This window comes from Zalophus californianus, chromosome 8, assembly GCF_009762305.2.
Source record: "Zalophus californianus isolate mZalCal1 chromosome 8, mZalCal1.pri.v2, whole genome shotgun sequence".
Classification (NCBI taxonomy): Eukaryota; Metazoa; Chordata; class Mammalia; order Carnivora; family Otariidae; genus Zalophus; species Zalophus californianus.
This window is the reverse complement of record NC_045602.1, coordinates 72,045,628-72,065,479: the sequence shown is the minus strand read 5'-3', so window position 1 is coordinate 72,065,479 and position 19,852 is coordinate 72,045,628. Positions and strand designations below refer to the sequence as shown.

Here is a 19,852-nt window from a genome sequence, read left to right as displayed (position 1 = left end):
AATGTATTAGGTGCCGAGCAACCTTTCAAAACAGGGCAAGGTATTGAACTATTTGGAAATAAAGATTTACCGGGGGCCGGGGGGGTGGTGGTGGAGGAGCAGAGGGAGAGGGACAAGCAGACTCCCCCCTGAGCATGGAGCCCGACTAGGGGGTGGTCCATCCCAGGGGGCGGTCCATCCCAGGACCGGAGATCCTGACCTGAGCTGAAGTCAGCTGCTTACTGAGTCACCCAGGCCACCCTGGAGATAAAGATTTCTTAAAAAAAATTGTTTTTTCATTGGAAGTAAAGGGGTTTAGTTTTAAAAGGATGTAATTCATTTTTCTTCACTGATTCAGTTTGACAGTTTCCCATTAGTATGAGTTAGGTTTTACGGTGGTCTCAAAATGTCATTGATAAGCAAGTGTTGTTGACTTTCATTCAAGTAGAAAGCCTGTAAGTTTTGAACTTGTTTGGCCCTGTTGCTTAGAAAAACAATGCACTCAGATAAAAATCTTTTGTCTCTTCCTCTTCCTGAGAATTTTTAATAGTGTATTTAATGCTCTAGAAGTCATCCTTATGCTGTTGGGAAAGAAATCGCCTTTCAGCCTCGTTTAACTTTTGTGCTGCTTCATGGAATCTTGTTGAACTGGGTGGTTTGCTGTGCAGCCCAACAGGCTGTTCTGCATGATGGCGACCAAGTGCAGGCCTACTAGTAAGGTGAAGGCCAAGGAGTAGGTAGTCTGGATGGTAAGAAGAAGCTGCATCCCCAGTTAGCCAATAAAAAGCAGACATCTTGTATTTTCTGCCTGTACTTTTCCTTTAGTCCCTTGTCATCTGGAGGGGCAGATGAGTTGGAAATACATGAAGTGTGGGGTCTGCAGAGTGGAAGGAGGACAGGGGTTGTTAAGAAGTAAAAGTGGCCTTTCAAAATCATATTGTATAAGAATACTGAATTACATAGAACATGCTTTGGGTATGGTGTTAAGTTTTAAAAGCAAGTTATGAAATAGAAAGTAATGTAATCTCACTCTGCAAATACATCTAGAAAATATTGGAATTAGACACATCAAAGTGGATGGTCAGATTAGAGGTGCTTTTGAGTTTTTTTCTGCTTGCCAGTATTTGTCAGATTTTTTGCCGTAGTAATAGTTAACATTTATTGAGTATAAAGCACTTGCATATGGTGTTTCATTTTAAAACTCTGTGAGGTAAGTACTGTTATTCTCATGAAACTATTATTCTCATGCAACTAAAATCAGAGGGGTAACTTGCCAGGGTTGTATAGCCACTATGTGCTAGAATCAGATCTTGAATTCAGGTCAGTGCCCAAAGTCTATACATCTCAGTCATACTGTCTACCATCTTCCAGCCATGTACTCTTCATATGATTTTAATTATAAGAAAAAATATATAGAAAAGGGAAGGCCAAGTATTTTGTTCTTTAGTAAGAACTGATATTTTGGTTAATTGTAAAATGTCTCTGGCTTCCATCTCTTCTGTCTCTCATTATCACTTCTCTTTGGAAGTCCTTGGGAATTGCTCCAGACTTAGGCAGAGGTCGCTCACCTTCCCTTGGGAGCCAGCTGTACCCGCAAAAGGTATCCCGAATTCATTGGAAGCTTCCGAGGCAGCCTGGAGTTCCGGGAACCCCATGGGGTTCTAGGGCAGTCCTGGTAAAAGGCAGTATTTTTAAAGTAGATCAGGCAGATAATGTCTTCCGAGCTCTGCCAGTATGGGCTTTCATTGTTTTTTTTTTTTTTTTTTTTTTAATTTTTTTTAAATTAAAGATTTTTATTTATTTATTGAGAGAGAGAGAGAATGGTAGAGAGCATGAGAGAGAGGAAGGTCAGAGGGAGAAGCAGACTCCCTGCCGAGCAGGGAGCCCGACGCGGGACTCGATCCCGGGACTCCAGGATCACGACCTGAGCTGAAGGCAGTCGCTTAACCAACTGAGCCACCCAGGCGCCCATGGGCTTTCATTGTTTTTGACATTGTCAGGGGAGTGTGATGGGTAGGAAGACCCAGGGGTAGCTCCCAGGCTCCCACTTACCTGTGTGTTACATGGAATGTCAGGGTGGATAGGTAAAGGATTTACCATGGAACAGGAAAGAAAGAGAACAGCTTATTACCTCTTTGTGCTTATTACTATGAAAGCACAATAAGATATATTTTTTTTTAAGATTTCATTTATTTATTTGACATAGAGAGCACAAGCAGGGGGAACAGCGGAGGGAGAGGGAGAAGCAGGCTCCCCGCTGAGCAGAGAGCCTAACTTGGGGCTTGGTCCCAGGATCCTGGGATCATGACCTGAGCCGAAGGCAGACACAACTGACTGAGCCACCCAGATGCCTCATAATAAACTATTTTTTGGAAGCTTGGCTATGTGGGTGATCCCATGCATTGGCAAAATGAATTGGTTTAGTGGAGGTGGAAATATTCAGTGTTTTCTGAGTGATTCTAGGGGTGGTCTGGGAAAAAATGCCCGCATCCTGTACTACCATGTCCCCTCACAGCAACCAGGCCCCCAGAGGTCACCTTAGCCATCCTCCTCCTGGAAAATACCTGAAGATCCCCAGAAGCTTGGGCTTTTTTTAAAAAAACACATGGTCATTCAAATAACACACCTTAAGTAGGAGGCTTTATCTCTTCTGTTCTTCAAGGAAGAGATTCTGGAAGGGTACTGCTTCTAAATCGCATTGTTGAAAAAAAAATGTAAGAGTCAAGGACTTCTTTCTCAAATTAGCATACTTGGACAGATGTTCCAGATCTTGTATCCACTTAACTGTGTGGGAAAGGTCTTTCTGGTCTCAGGGTCAGGAATGGTTCTTGTGAGCAACTTGGCTGTTTTGTCTTGTGGATTCTGTGAGTCCTTTAATTGACCGTTTCCCGTTTCTTATTTGGCCCAAAGGAAGCACATAGCCAACTTAGTGGCCTGCTTCTAGCATGTATATAGGATGTTATTAGACATCTTCTATTTTCTGCCTGTACTTTTCCTTTAGTCCCACTTTTCTCACCGACTTTATAGGCACCCCTCAAAGATATTGCAGATTTGGTTCTGGACCACTGCAGCAAAGTGAATATTGCAGGGGCACCTGGGTGGCTCAGTCGGTTAAGCATCTGACTCTTGGTTTCGGCTCAGGTCATGATCTCAGGGTTCCGGGATCGAGCCCCGCATTGGGCTCTGCACTCAGCGTGGAGTCTGCTTAAGGTTCTCTACTCCTTCTGCCCCTGCCCCCATGCTCTCTCTCTCAAAATAAATAAATATAATCTTAAAAAAAAGTGAATATTGCAATAAAGGGAGTCAGATGAATTTTGTGGCTCCCCAGTGCATAAAAATGTTATGTTTACACTATACTACTGTACTTTATTAAGATGCAATACCATTACATCTAAAAAAACAATGTACATACCATAATTAAGGAAATCCTTTATTGCTAAAAAATGCTAACAATCATCTGAGCTTTCAGTGAGTAGTGATCACTAATCACAGATCACCATAACAAATATAATAATAATGAAAAAGTTTGAGGGGTGCCTGGGTGGCTCCGTTGAACATGCAACTCTTGGTTTTGGGTCAGGTCATGATCTCATGGGTCCTGGGATTGAGCACCGCATCTGGCTCCCTGCTCAGTGGGGAGTCGGCTTGAAAATTCTCTCCCACTGCCCCTCCCCTCACTCTCTCTGTCAAATAAATGAATAAATCTTAAAAAAATAATAACGAAAACATTTGAAATATTTGTGAGAATTATGAAAGTGTGACACAAGGACATGTGAGTGAATGCTGTTGCAAAAATTGTGCCGATAGACTTGTTTTATGCAGGGTTGCTGCAGACCTTCAAGTTGTAAGACATGCAGTATCTGCAAAGTACAATAAAATGAGGTATGCCTGTACATTGTTTTATTTATTCAGTGCAGTTTGGAGACTGCTACTTAGGACACCCCACTTCTTCCTTCTGAGTTCATTTTTCTTCATTTTTCTTTGTGTGAATTTGGAAGTTCTTTCATAAAAGGGCTTTGGTAAACTTGAAAGTATTGATATTCCTGAAAATGTCTTTATTTTGCTCTTACAAAGGAGAGTTTGAGTGTAGAATTTTTTAGACTCACAGTGATTTCCCCTGAGTACTTGAAGATATTACACCATTGTCTTCTTGCATCTGGTGCTACTCCTACAGGTACCAAGTAACCTTGGGCAAGTCTCCTTGTGTATAAAATAGATAATCGTATCCTTGTCTATAAAAATTTCTCTTAGTCTCCTTGTCTATAAAGTAGATAATAGTACCCACTTCGAGGATAATTGGGAAGAGATAATGTGTACAAAATGTTAGAATAGTGCCTGCCATATAAGGAAGCACACACTAATTGCTAGGTCTGACAATTACTTTTATATTTTTTTCATAATTTCTTGGTTTCCTTGGATTTTACTAGTTCATATAAAAGTTAGTTTGTCTAGTTGCACACAAAGACAAAATCGTGTTGGGATTTTTTTTTTTATTGCAGTTGCAGTCACATTATATTCCAGGGAACTGATACCTTTACAATATTATGTCTTCCCATCTTCTCCTTTTATTCAGGTGGATGGTGACTGGTGATTTTTCCCTACTAATGTCTTATACAACTTTTGCTGCATTTATTTCCTATAGGTTTTGTTGATATTTTAGATGATATCTTTTTTTATTATTATTGGCTTTTTGCTGGCTCACAGAAACATTTCTGATTTTGGGATTTTGGTCTTGTATCTAGCATCCCAGCTGACTTATTAGTTCTCAGAGTCTATTTCTAGATATTATTGAGTTTTCTAGGTAGACAATCACAAAATGATACTAATTTGTCTTTTTCTTTTCATTCCTTATGACTCCTAATGATCTTTTTCTTGTCTTATTGCATTGGGTAGACCCTCCAGTACAATGTTCAATAGTAACATTGGTAGCTGACCAACCAGTATCCTAACTCACATCCGTGTTGAAAGAAAAGACTTTGTGGAGAGGTTCCTGTTCCCTTTGGTCGTGGAGATGATGTTCTCCCTCTGCTGGGCATGTGAGTTTACCTGTATCTCTAACAGTGCAGACAGATTTATACTGAATGATTGACTCTTTATATGTGGCTGGCAGCATCTCTGGGAATGTTGTTTGGTATCAGCAGAGCCTGTTTATAGGAAATATTTAAGGAAATTTATATAAGCCTACCTTTCCCATACCCTCCCAACAAAACCTATTCATTTAAAGAAACTAAATCAGCAAACGTCCTTGGCATTCTCCTCTGGTCCTCACATCAGCCCTATGTGATAATGGGAAAATAAAAGGACTTTGGAGTCAGGCAGATCTGGGTTTGAGTTTAAGCTTTGCCACTAACTAGATGTGTGGCTATCTTAGTGTGTTTGGGCTGCTATAACAAAGTTCCACAGACGGGGTGGCTTGCAAACAACAAAAGTCGATTTCTCATGGTTCTGGAGATTAGCAGGCCAAGGTGAGGGGGCCAGCATGGTTCTGGTGAAACCCTCTTCTGGGTTGCAGACAGCCACCTTCTTACTGTGTGCTCACACGGTAGGAGGGGTGAGGGAGCTGTCCGCAGCCTCTTCTAAGGGCACTGATCCCATTCAAGAGAACTCCACCTTCATGACCCAGTTACCTCCCAAAGGCCCCATCTCCTAATCCCATCACCTTGGGGGTCAGGATTTCAACATTTGAATTTTGGGAGGGGACACAAACTTTAAAAGACCATAGCAGTGGCCTTAGGCAAGTTACGTAACATCTCTGAGGCTAAGTTTCCTTCTCTATAAAACAGTGATAACAGGACCTGCCTTAAAAAGTTGTTCTGAAAATTAAGTGAGATAATAGGAAATGATAGGAACCAAGTGCTGGACATTTGTTGAGGCTCACAGGTGGTGGTCTCCTGTCATCACCCCTGCTGCTCTGTTTCTTTCAAATCAGGATTGTGCTTCAGAATAATCAGAAAGACTTCTGGGGAGAGGCCATGGATATACCTCCTAATAACTTATGTTTTCTTGGTAATCAGTGTAGATTTCTCTTGGATAAATTTCCTTAATACTTTGAATCACCATTTTGATTTTGCTTCTGTATCAACAGCTCTTAGTTGCCCTCCCAGTCTGTTGATGGACCTTACTATTGAATCACCATGTTATTCCTTATGAACCATGCCCCTCTTAACCACAAGTCTCTCTCTTTGATTTATTACTTGGTGTTCCTGTCCTTCTGAAGATGAAAACTCTTTATTTCCTTATTGAAGAAAACACTTCAAATGCAAAGACCCCAGAGAGAGTCTGTAAGAAGTGAATAACAAAACAACTTCTGGGACTAGGTATTCGCAGGAGGGATCATGAAGTTCCTGAGCAATTAAAGAGTTGTTAGGGTTGGGGAATTGACAAAGAAGAGGCAGCCATAGTGGGCAGAAGAACGGAAGGTATCCCTTTAGCATTTCACAAGACCTAAAATCTGCCTATTTTATAATGTCATTTATCTGGGCCCTATGGAATCTGTACTTGGCCCAGAGCTTTCCTGCAAGTGTCTTATCAGGCATAATAATGATAAGCATTGACTGTTCTTAAGTACAGGAAAAGAGCATCATGAAAACAAAACATAATTTGAATTATGGGGATGTGCCTCCATATAAATACCTGGAACACAAAAATAACTTTTCCATAGCAGAGCTAAACCAAGAGTTTCATGGAAGCAACATTGAGCATCTAATTTAAAACAGCCGTAGCCCAGAAACTCAGGACTGTCAGACTGGCCTCTGTGTATCCCTAGGAGAGTGTTTTTTCCCTAGCTCAGGGTAACTCATATCAGGGCCAAAGTGGAGGCGCTAGAAGATGGTAACTTGCTACAAACCTTGCTTTTGTTGGCCTCAGTTTCGCGTTAATACCACCTAGAGAAATGTTTCAGTCTCACATCTTTACAACTGAGACCCTCCCCTGGGGCAGCTCCAGGCCTGTTGCTTGTTTGTGGCTTGAAGCAGAACCTGGTAAATTTTGTGAACATTCCCCTGGTGGCTGCTGGGCGGGGCTTCAGTGGAAGGTGCCTGGTCTGGGTCATTCTAAGTAGCACAGTGGCTACTACCCAGGTGCTCCTGATTTTCAGAAAATTATCTTGAGGGGAAAAAAAAAATTGATCAGTTGGTCCCGGGAACTGGGCGATAATGTCAGAATCCTTCAGTTCCAAGAAGGCTCAGACTTGCCTAGATAGGCGTTTTTCTCCCATAAGGAAAGAACTTGTTATTTTAGGCTTCTAGTCTCATCCTCTTTATCATTCTTCTTTGACTCTAAACTCCCAGCGATAGTGGCTCTGTAGCACGCGTGATGGGGTTTACCCGGGTTTAAACAGCCCCCTGCTTGTCACGACCTGCCTGCTTCCCACCCACACATTCATCCCCCTCTCCTGCCAGATGTTCTGCCTAACTGCTCACACATGCCCATCCTCAGGCACACGTGGGCTTCAGCCCGCCGCGGGACGGGCACCCTGCCGCGGGGCGGGCACCCTGCTGTCCCCCGCACCCATGGTGGCCTGCGTGTTGCCCGTCTGGCCAGAGGGGGCGCCTTCCCCGAGTCTCAGGAGAGAGCGCGGCCGGGGCGACCTCACTGTTCTCTGCCTCCAGAGACAGGAGACCCGTAGAAGCTCACCGCCTGTGACAGGTGTGGGCGCCTTTATGGGCTTCCAAGTTGGCTGAGCTCTTTAACTTCCGTTCTTGTGAAGAACTGGTTTTTGTGTTTGTGTGTGTGTGTGTGTTTTAAGATTTTATTTATCTGGGCGCCTGGGTGGCTCAGTTGGTTAAGCGACTGCCTTCGGCTCAGGTCACGATCCTGGAGTCCCAGGATCGAGTCCCGCATCGGGCTCCCTGCTCAGCGGGGAGTCTGCTTCTCCCTCTGACCTTCTTCCCTCTCATGCTCTCTCTCTACCATTCTCTCTCTCTCTCAATAAATAAATAAAAGTCTTTAAAAAAAAAAAAAAGATTTTATTTATCTGCAGAGGGAGAGGGAGAAGCAGGTTCCCCACCAAGCAGAGAGCCCCATGCGGGACTTGATCCCGGGACCTGATGGATGTTGGTCATGCAAGCAACCACCACTTACTGAGCGGCTGCTCTGTTTGAGGCTCCTGCACATCACGACTGGTCACGGAGCTACAGCTCACATCGCTTTTCCGTGGCCATGGTGGGTGGTGGTGATGATGATGTCGTTCTGCAAAGCTTTGGGCAACCAGCCCCCGTGCTATGAGAGATGTACATGAAAGGCAATCTCTTGTCTTCTCTCATATTTCAGACTTTAAAACCAAGTGTGTGCAGGCAGGAGCCCTCACGTTCAACCCTGGTTTTTCTGCATTCCCACTATTGCCACCTATCTGGTTCCCTGCCTCTGACCTCCCCACCTTGCAGTCCGTCCTCCACGGTCAGAGCTTTCTTTCAAAAATTCTGATCTAATGCTGTTTCCCTTCTCTAAAGTCTTTCACCGAATCGCATTGCCTTTAGGATAAAATCAGCTCCGTTGGCATGATACAGCAGGGCTTCCGTAGCTTTCTCACCCATCGGCCTCTTTCCCGGCAGTGCCCACGTAAGTCCTGCCTCTAGCCGGGCTGTCCACCTGCAGAATCAGGCTCTCTTCTGCTGCCCTGTCTTTGTGCACACACTCACCTCTCTCCGGTCTGCTCCGCCTGATCAGTTGGTATCAGCCTTCAGGATTCAACTTATCAGCCTGCTCTTCCCGAGGCCTTTTCAAGCTACCAGGACTGGCGGCTTCATTCCCTCACCACGTGGACATACTCATACCACTACGTGGACTAACTACCATCACTCTCCCTGATCTTAACCGAGCATCTGGCCGTGGCTTCCCGTGGTACCCTGCATTAACAAAACATGTGGATATTGTCTGTGCTAGACAGAGAATGTGCTGGGGTAAGGGACTGTGACTGTATTCACTTGTACCAGGGTGGAGCACGATGTTAAGGATGCTCAGCTATCACTGGTGAGTGAATGAAGAGAAGAGAGCCACAAGATAACTTCACTTCCTCTTGATTGCAGTGGAAGGAGTGTGGGACTGAACAATCAAAGATTAGAGCTTCTCTTCCTGGCTGTGTTACCTGAGTGAATCCTTTTACCCCTTTGGCCCTCTGATTCCTCATCTGTCAAATGAGGTGTTAGAACATATATTTAATGCCTATCGAACATTCTAGATTCAGTTTTTAGCAGGCCTAAAGTCAAACAACTAGCTGCTTTCTATGAAGTGGCATGAATTTGGGACTCTCGTTTTTTGGTCTCATTGTGGAGTATGTTTGTGACAAGCCCTTAGCAGTGGGCAGAGCCGCAGAGCCGGGACCCTCTTGGACCAGAGTTTGCCTCAAGAGGTAGGAGGAGGCCAAGACCTAGTTGGAAAGCAAACACAGCTAGGGGGTCATGGCCAGGATGAGATGCTCTGAGCAAGGCAGGGGCAGCAGTCTGAGGTCAAAGCTGGCCAGAGATTACCAGGAACAAAGCCTTGAAGGGGGCTCGAGAATATGCTTTCGGGGGTGTGTTGAAAATGCGTCCCCCTCCTGGGCAAGTCTGTGGGAAGACTTCTTGGGCCAACTGCCCAAGAAGTCATCAGGACCAGCTGTCTCCAGTTGGCTGAGGATGGGTAGGTGAAAAGCCTGTGTCCCCGCATTGCATAGATGGAGGCCCGGAGGAGGTTAGTTTGGGTTTAATAGGAAGGAGAAGAGTTTAATTCTGTCCAAATGATAGTGAGATGAATTCACTTACAAAGTGTTGTGGTCTCCATTACTGAAAGAGTTCACGGAGCAGCTGAATGATTCCTCAGCAGAGATGTTGTATTAGAGATTTCCTCACTGGTGAAGGTTGGATCAGATGATGTTCACAGTATTTTTCTGATTCTGAGAGAGCCTTAGCTTCGCATGTCCTCCCCAAATCTTGTTTGGGGACACACTTTCAGATTTCATATTCCATCCTTCTGGGATGTGGTCTCAGCACACCCCACTGTCGTGGTGACCACCCTTTGGGAACTCTGCAGTCTTTGAATGTCCCCCTTAAAGCAGAGCACTCTGGATTGGACGTCGTGTGCCGGGATGTGGCCTGGCCGGCATCTCTCTGGGGACATTACACAATTTTTGAGGGTAGTGGGCCTATTAATTCCTCATCTCTCTCCTCACTCTGAGCTGAGCCTGTGAAAGCAAACAGCAGTGAGCCTCAGCTTCTGGTAGGTCTCCTGCCACCACCGCAAGTGGTAGATGGACTTCATTTCCTTCCGTCCACTTTACTCTGCTGGCCTTGGACTTCATACGTCTCTGCGGCAGATCTTCTCATCCAGACATGGACTCTCAGGCTTGGGGGATACTTTCTGTACTGGAAACTTCCATGGCATTCCATCGGGGCCTTCTCAAGTGCCTCCCGTTTCACCCCAAATGCAGCTCTTCCTTGTTCCTGGTTCCCCTTCACGTGTTTTTTGCATCTCTCCTCTCTCAGTGCCCCATGCCTGCTGAATACTACAACATTTCAACTTGAGTAGAGTTTTTCTTTTCAAATTCTTTGCCTTCTTGGCATCCTGGTGAATAGGAATGTGGATGGCTTGTCAGTTCCATTGTGCATATGAAGAAAAATGCCCAGCAAGGTTAAGTAATGTGCTTAATTTCCTGGCAGGGCCAGAGAGGCGGGAACCTGGTTTCCTGACTTCCGGCCCAGCCCCCCCCTTCCCCGCCTGGAGCTCATGCTGCATTTGCTCATGGCACTGGAGTCCCAAAGAACATCAAACTTTGCTCTGTGTGTGGTCATTGTACCAAAAGAGTTTACCCGGGGAACAATCCCAGGCCTCTAGAGACTCTGGAGACCACACTGAAATAAACGAACAAGAATAAAAAGAGCAAAAGAATTTACAGGGTGCTTCATATTTTTCAAAGAAGCTTCTGGGTCCTTCACCTTTTATGATGCTCCCCAAAGCCCTTTGAGGTGGAAGAGCTCATGTGAGCCTCATTTTGCAGGGGAGGGTCTTGGGTGGAGTCCAGGCGTGAGGTTGGGGGAGGAGGCCCTGGGCAGACACTGGCTTCTGGTACACAAATTTTCCCTGTGGCCATGTTCCATGGAAACCAGGAAAAGGGAATGAGTTGTTTTGCTCTGGTATCAAAGGCAGTGGAGACCTAAGGTGCAGGCCTAGGGTTCTGGGCTTGGCAGGTGGCCCAAGAAGCAGCCCCAGGCCATGATTGGAGGTGGGAGCTGGGCCACGGGGCTGGGGTAGGGGCAGTGGGGCAGACTCTGATCCTGGAAATCAGGCTGGCTCCAGTAGACTGGAATATAAGGCCCAATGGGAAGGAAGCGTGTAGGCTGGGACAGTTGGTTGTTAAGATTTGGGTGAGGTGGGCTGCAGAGAACAGATTGCTTTCTAAGATCTGGTAGATACACCAGTGGGGATTCTGCCATGTGGAGAGGTACTGCTCTCACCAAGTGTGAGTCTTGTTATAATCTTGGGGGTATTTGGCCATTTATTCAGCAGGTACCAGCAAGCACCTACTGAACATAAGAAAATCTCTAACCTATTTATAGTTTAGTTTTTCTTATGAGGACTTCCTATATATGTGTGTCTATGTCTATCTGTCTGTCTATCTCTATCTATATCATCTCACATATAGTTATTCTTGTTAAGCATATAACGAAACCATGGGAGTACAAAGTATTTTCCTTCATTTATCATTATGAAACTGAGACCCAAAGAGGGTAATTAGTTTGCTTAAAGCCCCACAATTACTTAGAAGCTGAGCCAAGTTCAAAATCCATGTTTCTTGAACTCTTTTATTGGTGCTTATAGCTGCTTTCCCCATGGTAAGCAGTTTCTAACTTTCAAGGTGTAGACTTTGAAGAGAAATAGAGAAAAACACCTTTGTAATTAATACTCGGGGTTTTGCTCTATCTTTAAAGGCTGGTAAAGCTAAATGCAGAGTCGAACCATAATGTGAGCCCTTTTTGTTTCAATCCCAGGTGGGCATTGGTATGGTGGTTATTCACTCTTTAAGTCAACCAGAAACAAGTCCTCTTAGATTTGGAATTAATGTCTGTGCTCTGTGGCATCCTGACCTGTGGCCCAGCGGAGCAGTCCAGCCGGAAGAGAGCATTGGGTTTCCTTGGCAGAGTGATTAAGGGTGAGAGGGCAAGGGTCATGGTTCAGCCAGCCTGGCTTCTCCTGTAGTGAAGGATGGTCGCTGTCCTAAAGCCCCCAGGGCTCAAATCTGTAACTCAGCTCCCCCCTCAGTCCCCCACAGCCCGTTAGGGCACAGGCCGGAGCCCCTCCAACCCCGCCCGCTCCTATAATGGACACACGAGGCTCTACTGCCCTGTGCCCTGGGAACTGAGCCCCACAAGCTGAGCCGGGCTGATCCCTGAGATACCTCGTCCTATTGGCTCAGCCTGATACCCAGTACGCCCTTCCCAAAGGCCCTCCCCGCCCCAGGTGGAAGTCCCGCTCAGCAGCGGCTGGGTCAGGGTGGGGCTTCGATGGAGATCCTGTACTTCCCGGAAAGCCTGGGCCTGGCTGTGGGTTTTTCCCTGTCAGATTGTCCCGCTGCTGCTACCTCCCCCTTCCCTTTCCAGCCAGAAGCAGCCTTCCTGCGCTTTCCCTGGCCCAGTTCTTTCCCTACAGGGAGCCCATAAGAAACTCGGATGTGGCCCAGAACATGGCTTCAGCGTCAGGGACATTTTTCACTCATTTGCCAAATGTTTATTGGGCTTATCAGCCTGTGCCAGGGCAGGGCGCCCTGGCATGAGTAAGATCCTGCCAGCCCCTGTCCGGGGGTCACGCCCAGCCTAGAAGGGAGACCCCAGGAGACACCCAGCCTGCTGTGATGAGTGCTACTGGGAACTCCAGCCTGGATTCCTGGCTGGTCACCCACTCTGGAGGTTAGTGCCCTGGTGCTGTGTGTTTGTGCCGGGCTTCCCAGCTCTTGATGTCTGCCTTCGGAGCCTTGCTCTGCTGAGCCGCGGCGGCATTGCCCACTGCCCCACGTACGTCCATTGACGGATGAATGGATACACAGACGGGTATGCAGAGTGGAGTGTTTTTCAGCCTTAAAGAGGAAGGAAATCCTGGCATATGTTTCAACATGGATGAACCTTGAAGACATTATGTGATGTGACATAAACCATTCACAAGTAGGACAAATACTGTAGGATTCCCATTGTATGAGGTCCTTAGAATAGTCAGATTCACAGAGACAGAAAGGAGAATGGTGGATGCCAGGGGCTGGGGTGGGGCTTGCACAGTTCGTGTTTAATGGGGACAGAGTCTCAATCTGGGAAGATGGAAAGTTCTGGAGATGGATGGTCATGATGGTTGCACAACCATGTGGTTGATTGTACTTAATACCACAGAACTGCGCTCTTTAAAGCAGTTAAAAGGGTAGCTTTTATGAGAATGTACATTTTACCACACAAAAAAGTATAGAGGCTTAGAATCACAATTTCATATTATCTCTCCTGGTTTTGTGGGTTGACTGGGCTCAGTGGGGTGGTTCTTGCTTCGAGTTTCTCATATGGTTGTAGTCAGATGGTGACTGAGGCTGGAATCACTGAAAGCTCCAGTGGCAGGATGTCCAAGATGGCATCTCAGTGTGGCTCCCCCAACTAGCGTGGGCTTTGTATGCAGTGGCTCAGGGCTCCCACAAAGCAGGAAAGGCAGCCTCTGGGTCGGGCCTATGGCTAGGATTGTCACAGTGTTCCTTCTACCATGCTGTATTGGTCTGAGCAGTGACAGGCCCACCCAGGGGAACGGGGAATGGAGCTTCCTTGCTCCATGGCATTCCAGAAGAGCATGAGATGGGAGGTATTACTGTGGCCATCTTTGGAAAACTTCTATCCTGAAGCATGGTTGCAGGAGTCCTAAAGAGTTTGGATAGGAAAGGGTCTCCAGGGAGGCACATACTTCTCTGCAGACCTCTTTTGTAGGAGAATTCATTTTCATAGATTGTTAGAGTTTGAATCTTCCTAACTGGTTAGGACTTTTGGAAACCACTTGCTAGCAGTGACTTGTTCTAACCTACGGAGCTGGAATGAGGCGGAACAGGCACGAAACCTCCCGGCTTCCAGGCTGGGCAAACAGCTGTAGGGACCTCACCCAGCGGGACGTTTCTTGCTGTGAGCAGTAGTAGGAGGGGCTGGTGGAGAGACAGGTATGGTGAGAGAGGCCCTGCGGGTGTCCAGTGGAGGCCTGCCCGCATCTTGGAGCTGGGTGAGCCCCTTGTGCTGGGCTGGACCTCTCAGGAACCTCAGTGGGCAGCGATATGCAGAGGCACCTGGGTGCTCTATGAGGACCCTGGGAGTTACTCATTTTAATGGAGACTCAGTTGAGATGAAGGAGGCCATTCTGCTACAGGCTCAAGCACCCAGGCTGATATGTAGAGATAGTAAGTTTTTTTTTTTAAGTTTATTTATTTATTAAGTAATGTCTGTACCCAACATAGTGCTTGAACTTACGACCCTGAGATCAAGAGTCTCATGTTCTTCTCACTGAGCCAGCTAGGCACCCCATGATCTGTAAGTTTAAATACAATTTAATGCCCATCGTTGAGAATGGCAGTGGACAAATCTATTCATTCACACCTACTTACATGTTTCTAATTAGACTTTGCTGTAAGTGCAAAATTCTTTGTTAAAGCATTTAGTGGCCTTTGAAATGCAATGAAGTTCACAAATATTTTGCACACATTCCCTGCAGACCAAGAGACACAAATATTATTTTTGTGTGTGATGTCTGCATTTGAGACTAAGAGCCCAAGTAAATGTTGATCTTCTGTACTTGTTTTATAAATAGGACTTTCATAAGTGATTTTTTAAATCTTAGAATTGCTCCAGGGTGCCTGGGTGGCTCAGTCAGTTAAGTGTCTGCCTTTGGCTCAGGTCGTGATCCCAGGGTCCTGGGATCGAGCCCCGCATCGGGCTCCCTGCTCCCTGGGGAGTCTGCTTCTCCCTCTGCCTCTGCCCCTCCCCCTTGGTCGTGCTCTCTCTCAAATAAATAAATAAAATCTTAAAAAAAAAAAGAATTGCTTGGGTTGTTACATATGTATATACATGTACATTCGTGGAATTCCCGGGAGTGGCGAGGATTGAGCAAACATGCTTTGGTTCTCTGTAAGTTCCTGCCTGTGTATTCGCAGTGATGTGGACTTTTCCAGGCAAGCTTGATGGTCAGCAACAGCCCAGGACAGGCCACGGATAAACGAAAATGCATTTGGTCTGAGGCTTGCACATGCCCAGATCACCTCTGACGTCCTTCTCTGGCTTACGGTCCAGTTTGGACAGCCAGAGGGGAGACCTGCCATAGCAACGATCAGCCTGTGCCTAACTGGGTTTTGTGTCTGCTCAGTGGGGTGCATGAGGCCGGGCGGGAGGCTCTCCCTTAGCTGGTGTTAACTGGCGTGTGACTCGAATGCCCGGAAACATGGGCAGCGGGGATGGTCCCGGTTGCCTCCTCTGCTGCCCCGTGTTTCTGCCCTAGCAGATGTCCCCTCCCCAGGGAGCCAAGGGCATACTCTCCCAAAGCCCCAGTGCGCTCTAGCTCGGGGGGGGTGAGCACATTTTGTCTTTCATTTGTTGTTTCCTCTGGTCTTTCCCAACAGGTTCTAAGCACCTTAGGGGCAGGAATCTAGTGATAACGGCCTCTCTTCATACACCTGCCATCCTACAGGTGTGACTTTATTTAGTGTCACAAGAGGCCTGGCTCAGTTTGCTCTGGCTGCCATGACAGGAAACCACGGCCTCTGGGGCTTAAGCAACAGAAGTGTGTTTCTCACAGGTCTGGAGGCTGGAAATCCAAGAGCAAGGTGTTGGCAGGTTTGGTTGCTTCTGAGGCCTCTCTCCTTGGCCGTGTCCTTTCGTGGCCTTTTCTCTGGTGTCGCTCTGTGTCCTGACTTCTTGCAAGGACAGTGGCCAGGCTGGCTCAGGGCCAACCCTAACAGCCTCATTTGCACGAGGTCCTCCTTCTAACGACAGTCACATTCTGAAGTATGGGGGTTAGGGCCGAATTTGGGGGAGGGCACATGTTGGCCATAACGAACACTAAAAGTTAACTATCATTACCCTTTTATTCACATCCGAAGAAACCAAAGCTCAGGGAATTCACATCACCTGCCCTCGCCGTACAGCTGGTCAGTAGCGGGGCTGAGAGTCACACACCATCTCTCTAACTTCCAAACCCTTCTTTCCCCACCACACGAAATCAGGTCTTACTGGTTTCTGTTGCCTGGTGTTTCACCCAGGACCTAGCCCTTAGAAGACACTGTATTTGCTGAGTGAATGCGCAGGGGGCTGGGGTCCACAAATTTGTACCAGAGCCCAGCAGCCAAGGATCAGGGTCCTGGGTCTCTCCCAGCAGGTGATGGCCCTTAACTTGTCAGACCCTTCCAATCTGGAGTCGCCTGGTGTGGGAGGGAATCATATTCTAAAGTATTAAATATCCTTCCTGGGCCATTTAGCTATCGCTTCTTCTGAAAACACTAGAAGTAATTACATGGTAATTAAGATACATTACTTGACCAGTTTTCATTGCTGGTGGCTATTGATTCCCCCCCCCCCCCCCCCCCCCCCCCCCCCCCGCTTAAATATTTAAGTCAGAGAGAGATCCTCTTTAGAGTTCTTTAAACTTCCAGGGCTTTCTGCTTATCTTCAGGAGGGCCCCTGGGCCTGCAGGAGAGGAGGGGAAGGAGGAGATTTGCATGTTTAAGGTGCGTGATCTGAGCCGGGGCCCCTTCAGCCTACTTTATCCCACATCTTTTTTATGGTTCCCTCTGAGAATGCAGAATCAAAATCCAGGAGCCACCCTCCAGTCACCACAGTGCTCTGTACCCCGCACCCCTGCCCAGCCCTGGGGGCCCCTGAGGAGATAATGCCCTTTCTCATTTCTGACTCTTGAGCGCCTTGCTCTTCCCACTGGAGGGTCCACGGGAATATAAATACCAGAGGGCAGCCCTGAAAGCAGGCCTTGTTTGCCGGCCCTCGCCTGCACGAAGGCTCGCTTGTCTGCCTCCTTCCCCTGGCCGGGGGCGGGCTGGATTTTTTGGAGAGTGGGAAGTCCTGGGACCCTTTAGTGCTCCTGAGACCACAATGCAGATAGATTTCAAAGAGGGGGGCTGTTACTAGGGCTGCCAGGAACCAGTCCCCCTGGGAGACAATGCTGGTCCAGAGCTGCAAAATCCTAGAAACTGGGGGCTGGGGGTTGAGGTGGCCAAGACACGGACCGCTGAGCCCAGCCTCAGCCTGTGGGCCTGAGCATCTGTGTTCCCTTTGCTTCCACACAGGCAGCCTGGCCTCACCCCCACCCACTGCTAAAATTGCTCCTACTCTGTCACCGCCGACCTGGTCACTAAACCCAGTGGTCTCTCATCTCAGCTGTCCCTGCCCTCTGCTCTCTTCAAGGCCCCAGGAGGACATTCTTTCCTGCCTTGGGGGTCCTTGTACCTCCTGGTTTTACCTTGGCCTCTTGGATGTGTCTCACTTTTTCCCTTTCTTTTCCGCCTCCTAGAAAGTGACCAGTCCTCAGCTTTGGATGCCATGTGGCCTCTCCTGTTCTCTCTTGCCTTTGGCTCTCACCTAGCCTAGGAAGACGCCCAACTCTTCATGTGTAGCCCCTGGTTTCCTCTCCAAGTACTGTCTTGTGTTTCTAGCTCCTTGCTCGATATTTCCACTTGGATGCACCTCACACCTGACTTTTTCCTGCTTCTCCTGTGGCTTCACGTTTCTAAGTGCCAGACTCCCCCTTTTCCTGTGTTTTCTAGGTCACGTTGGTGTCCAAGTCCTGTCAAGAAGACTGCTCTCCTATCGTGATTCCTGCCCTGGTAGTCCGTGTGGTGTAGTGGAAAGAGCATGAAATTTGGGACTCAAACAGGGTTTGATTCTGACAGCACCTTTTTCTGGTTGTGCCACCTCAGGCACATTGCCCAGCTTAAGCTTCCAATTTATTGTCTACAAAGTAGACACGCGCAGAAGGGTGGGACGCCTTGTGTGGCATTCTCAGCTCACTGACCTTCTCAACAAAGAGTAGGGTTTCTCAACCTTGGTGCTATTGATATTTGGGGCCAGATAATTTTTCATTGTGGGGGCTCTGCTGTGCATGGTAAGATGTTTAGCAGCATCCCCGCCCCCTACCCACTAGGTGCCAGGAGTACCCCCTACCCCTGGGCATGACAACTGAGCGTGTCTGCAAACACCGCCAACTGTCCCCTGGGGAGTTAAGTCGTGCCCGTGGGGACCCACCGGGACAGAGCCATGCGGGGTCTTGGGTGTGGGTGACGAGCATGGTCCCAGGTTTTCACCTTACAGTGGTCAGCCCCATGTAGAGAAGGACTGCATCGTTTTTGAGCAGTCTTTTCCCTGATTACTTCCGACATCTCCAGGTGCGGTGCCGACTTGCTTACGCAGTGCTTTTTATTTCACAGCTCGGTTCAGCACCTTGGTTTTCTCTTGTGGGAGAATGGGAGACCATTCCGGGCTAGACAGGAACCCCGGGGCCCTCGCTGGTGTCCTCTGCAGGCCTGGCGTGGCCTGTTGCTCAGCCGGGGGCTGCTCGCAATGGTCAGTTCTAACTCAAGAACCCCCACTTGTAAGCACCGTGCCACCATTTTTTGAGTGCCTATGAAGTAGCATTTTACTTACTAATTTAGCATTAACTTATTTGGACCTTAGGAAGGAGGTGTTACTCATTTTCACTTTATAGATGAGGACGTTGAGGGTGTTAAGTAACATGCCTCAGGGCTAATAAGCAGAGGAAGCGAGATGAGAGGCCAGTGACTTGGGCGCTAGACCTCTGTGCTCGTCGCCTTTGTGGGTTGAACCTTTGCTGTGACTGAAGGATAGGATCCCGTGAAGGAGGAGCTTCTCTTAACTGGCTCAGCAGGTCCCCATCTTGCCATCTGCAGGTCCTCGGGACAGAGAGCGGACAGTTGGGCCGGGCAGATGGCTGGTTGAGACCATGAGTCCCAGCCCTGTGTCCAGCACCAGGAAGACTCTGATTGAGGTAGTTTTCCCTCCTTCACACCTTGCACAAGACTTGGCTGTGGAATGTGTTGGGTGCTCACTCTTTCCCAAGAGAATAGCCAAAGAGTTTGGTGTCACTCAGTAAAGGGGCCGATGAGAGGCTGAGCGCAGCCCCATAGCCCCACACAGTGCCCTCCCTGACCCTCCGTAGTGGGAGACTGAGGAGGGTCCCAGAACCCTGTGAGGGGAAGATGAACGGGGCTTTGTAGGGTTGGGGAGATAGGGGCTGTGGCTCCATGGTCCCAGGCTGAGTGTGCTCTGAGCGTCCTGCAGCATTACAGAGCCTGATTCCCATGGGAGGGTCTGAGGCCCCTGCTGTGCTCCCTGCCTTGGCCAGGAGAGGCAGGGACCTCGGGGAGGGAGGCTGTAGTGCTGACAATCAGTGATGGAAGCTGCCAGATGCCATCCTCAATGCCAGAGGATGACCTGGGGAACAAAACCCTCACCTGCTTGCAGAGGTCAAAGGCAAGGGTTCACTCCAGTCATGGCCTATCCGGAAGGTCTTTGGTCTCCTGTCTGGGTAAGCAAAGGGAGTATGTCCTGCTGTGAGGCCTGCTGGTGTCCCAGGGGAAGAACCTATGGCAACTGCTCGTCCTGAGAGCAAAGCGGAGACTCTGCTAAGCCAGAGAAGCTGCTGTGGGCCCAGAGCCAATCCTCATGGTCAGAGCAGAGATAATGGCAACAGAATGAAAAGGCCAAGGTATTCAGAATTAAAGGTGGACCTGTGTTTCCCGGCCACAGGCATTTATTTTAGAAGGGCATGTTCTGGAATGTTCTGAGGCAAACCATCCATGTGAATCTTTGAGGAGAGCTGCCTGTGACCCCCTCCTGGAGCCCATGAGAAAGTTAGCATCCTATAGGCTCTGGAA

The 19,852-nt window shown here is 47.9% G+C and overlaps 1 protein-coding gene across 4 annotated transcripts in view; it reads left to right on the top strand.

Moving 5' to 3' along the window:
- Positions 1-19,852, top strand: part of STON1 (stonin 1) — a 47,684-nt gene that overhangs the window by 1,784 nt on the left and 26,048 nt on the right. The window contains exon 2 of one of the 4 annotated variants that reach the window (XM_027620873.2): positions 4,873-5,015. The exons of 2 other annotated variants lie outside the window; for them this stretch is intronic. In XM_027620873.2, the coding sequence (XP_027476674.1) occupies positions 4,991-5,015 (25 nt within the window). In that variant the 5' untranslated portion in view covers positions 4,873-4,990. Of the gene's footprint in view, positions 1-4,872; positions 5,016-19,852 lie in introns of those variants that run through there. One more of the 4 variants, XM_027620874.2, reaches the window with a different exon arrangement.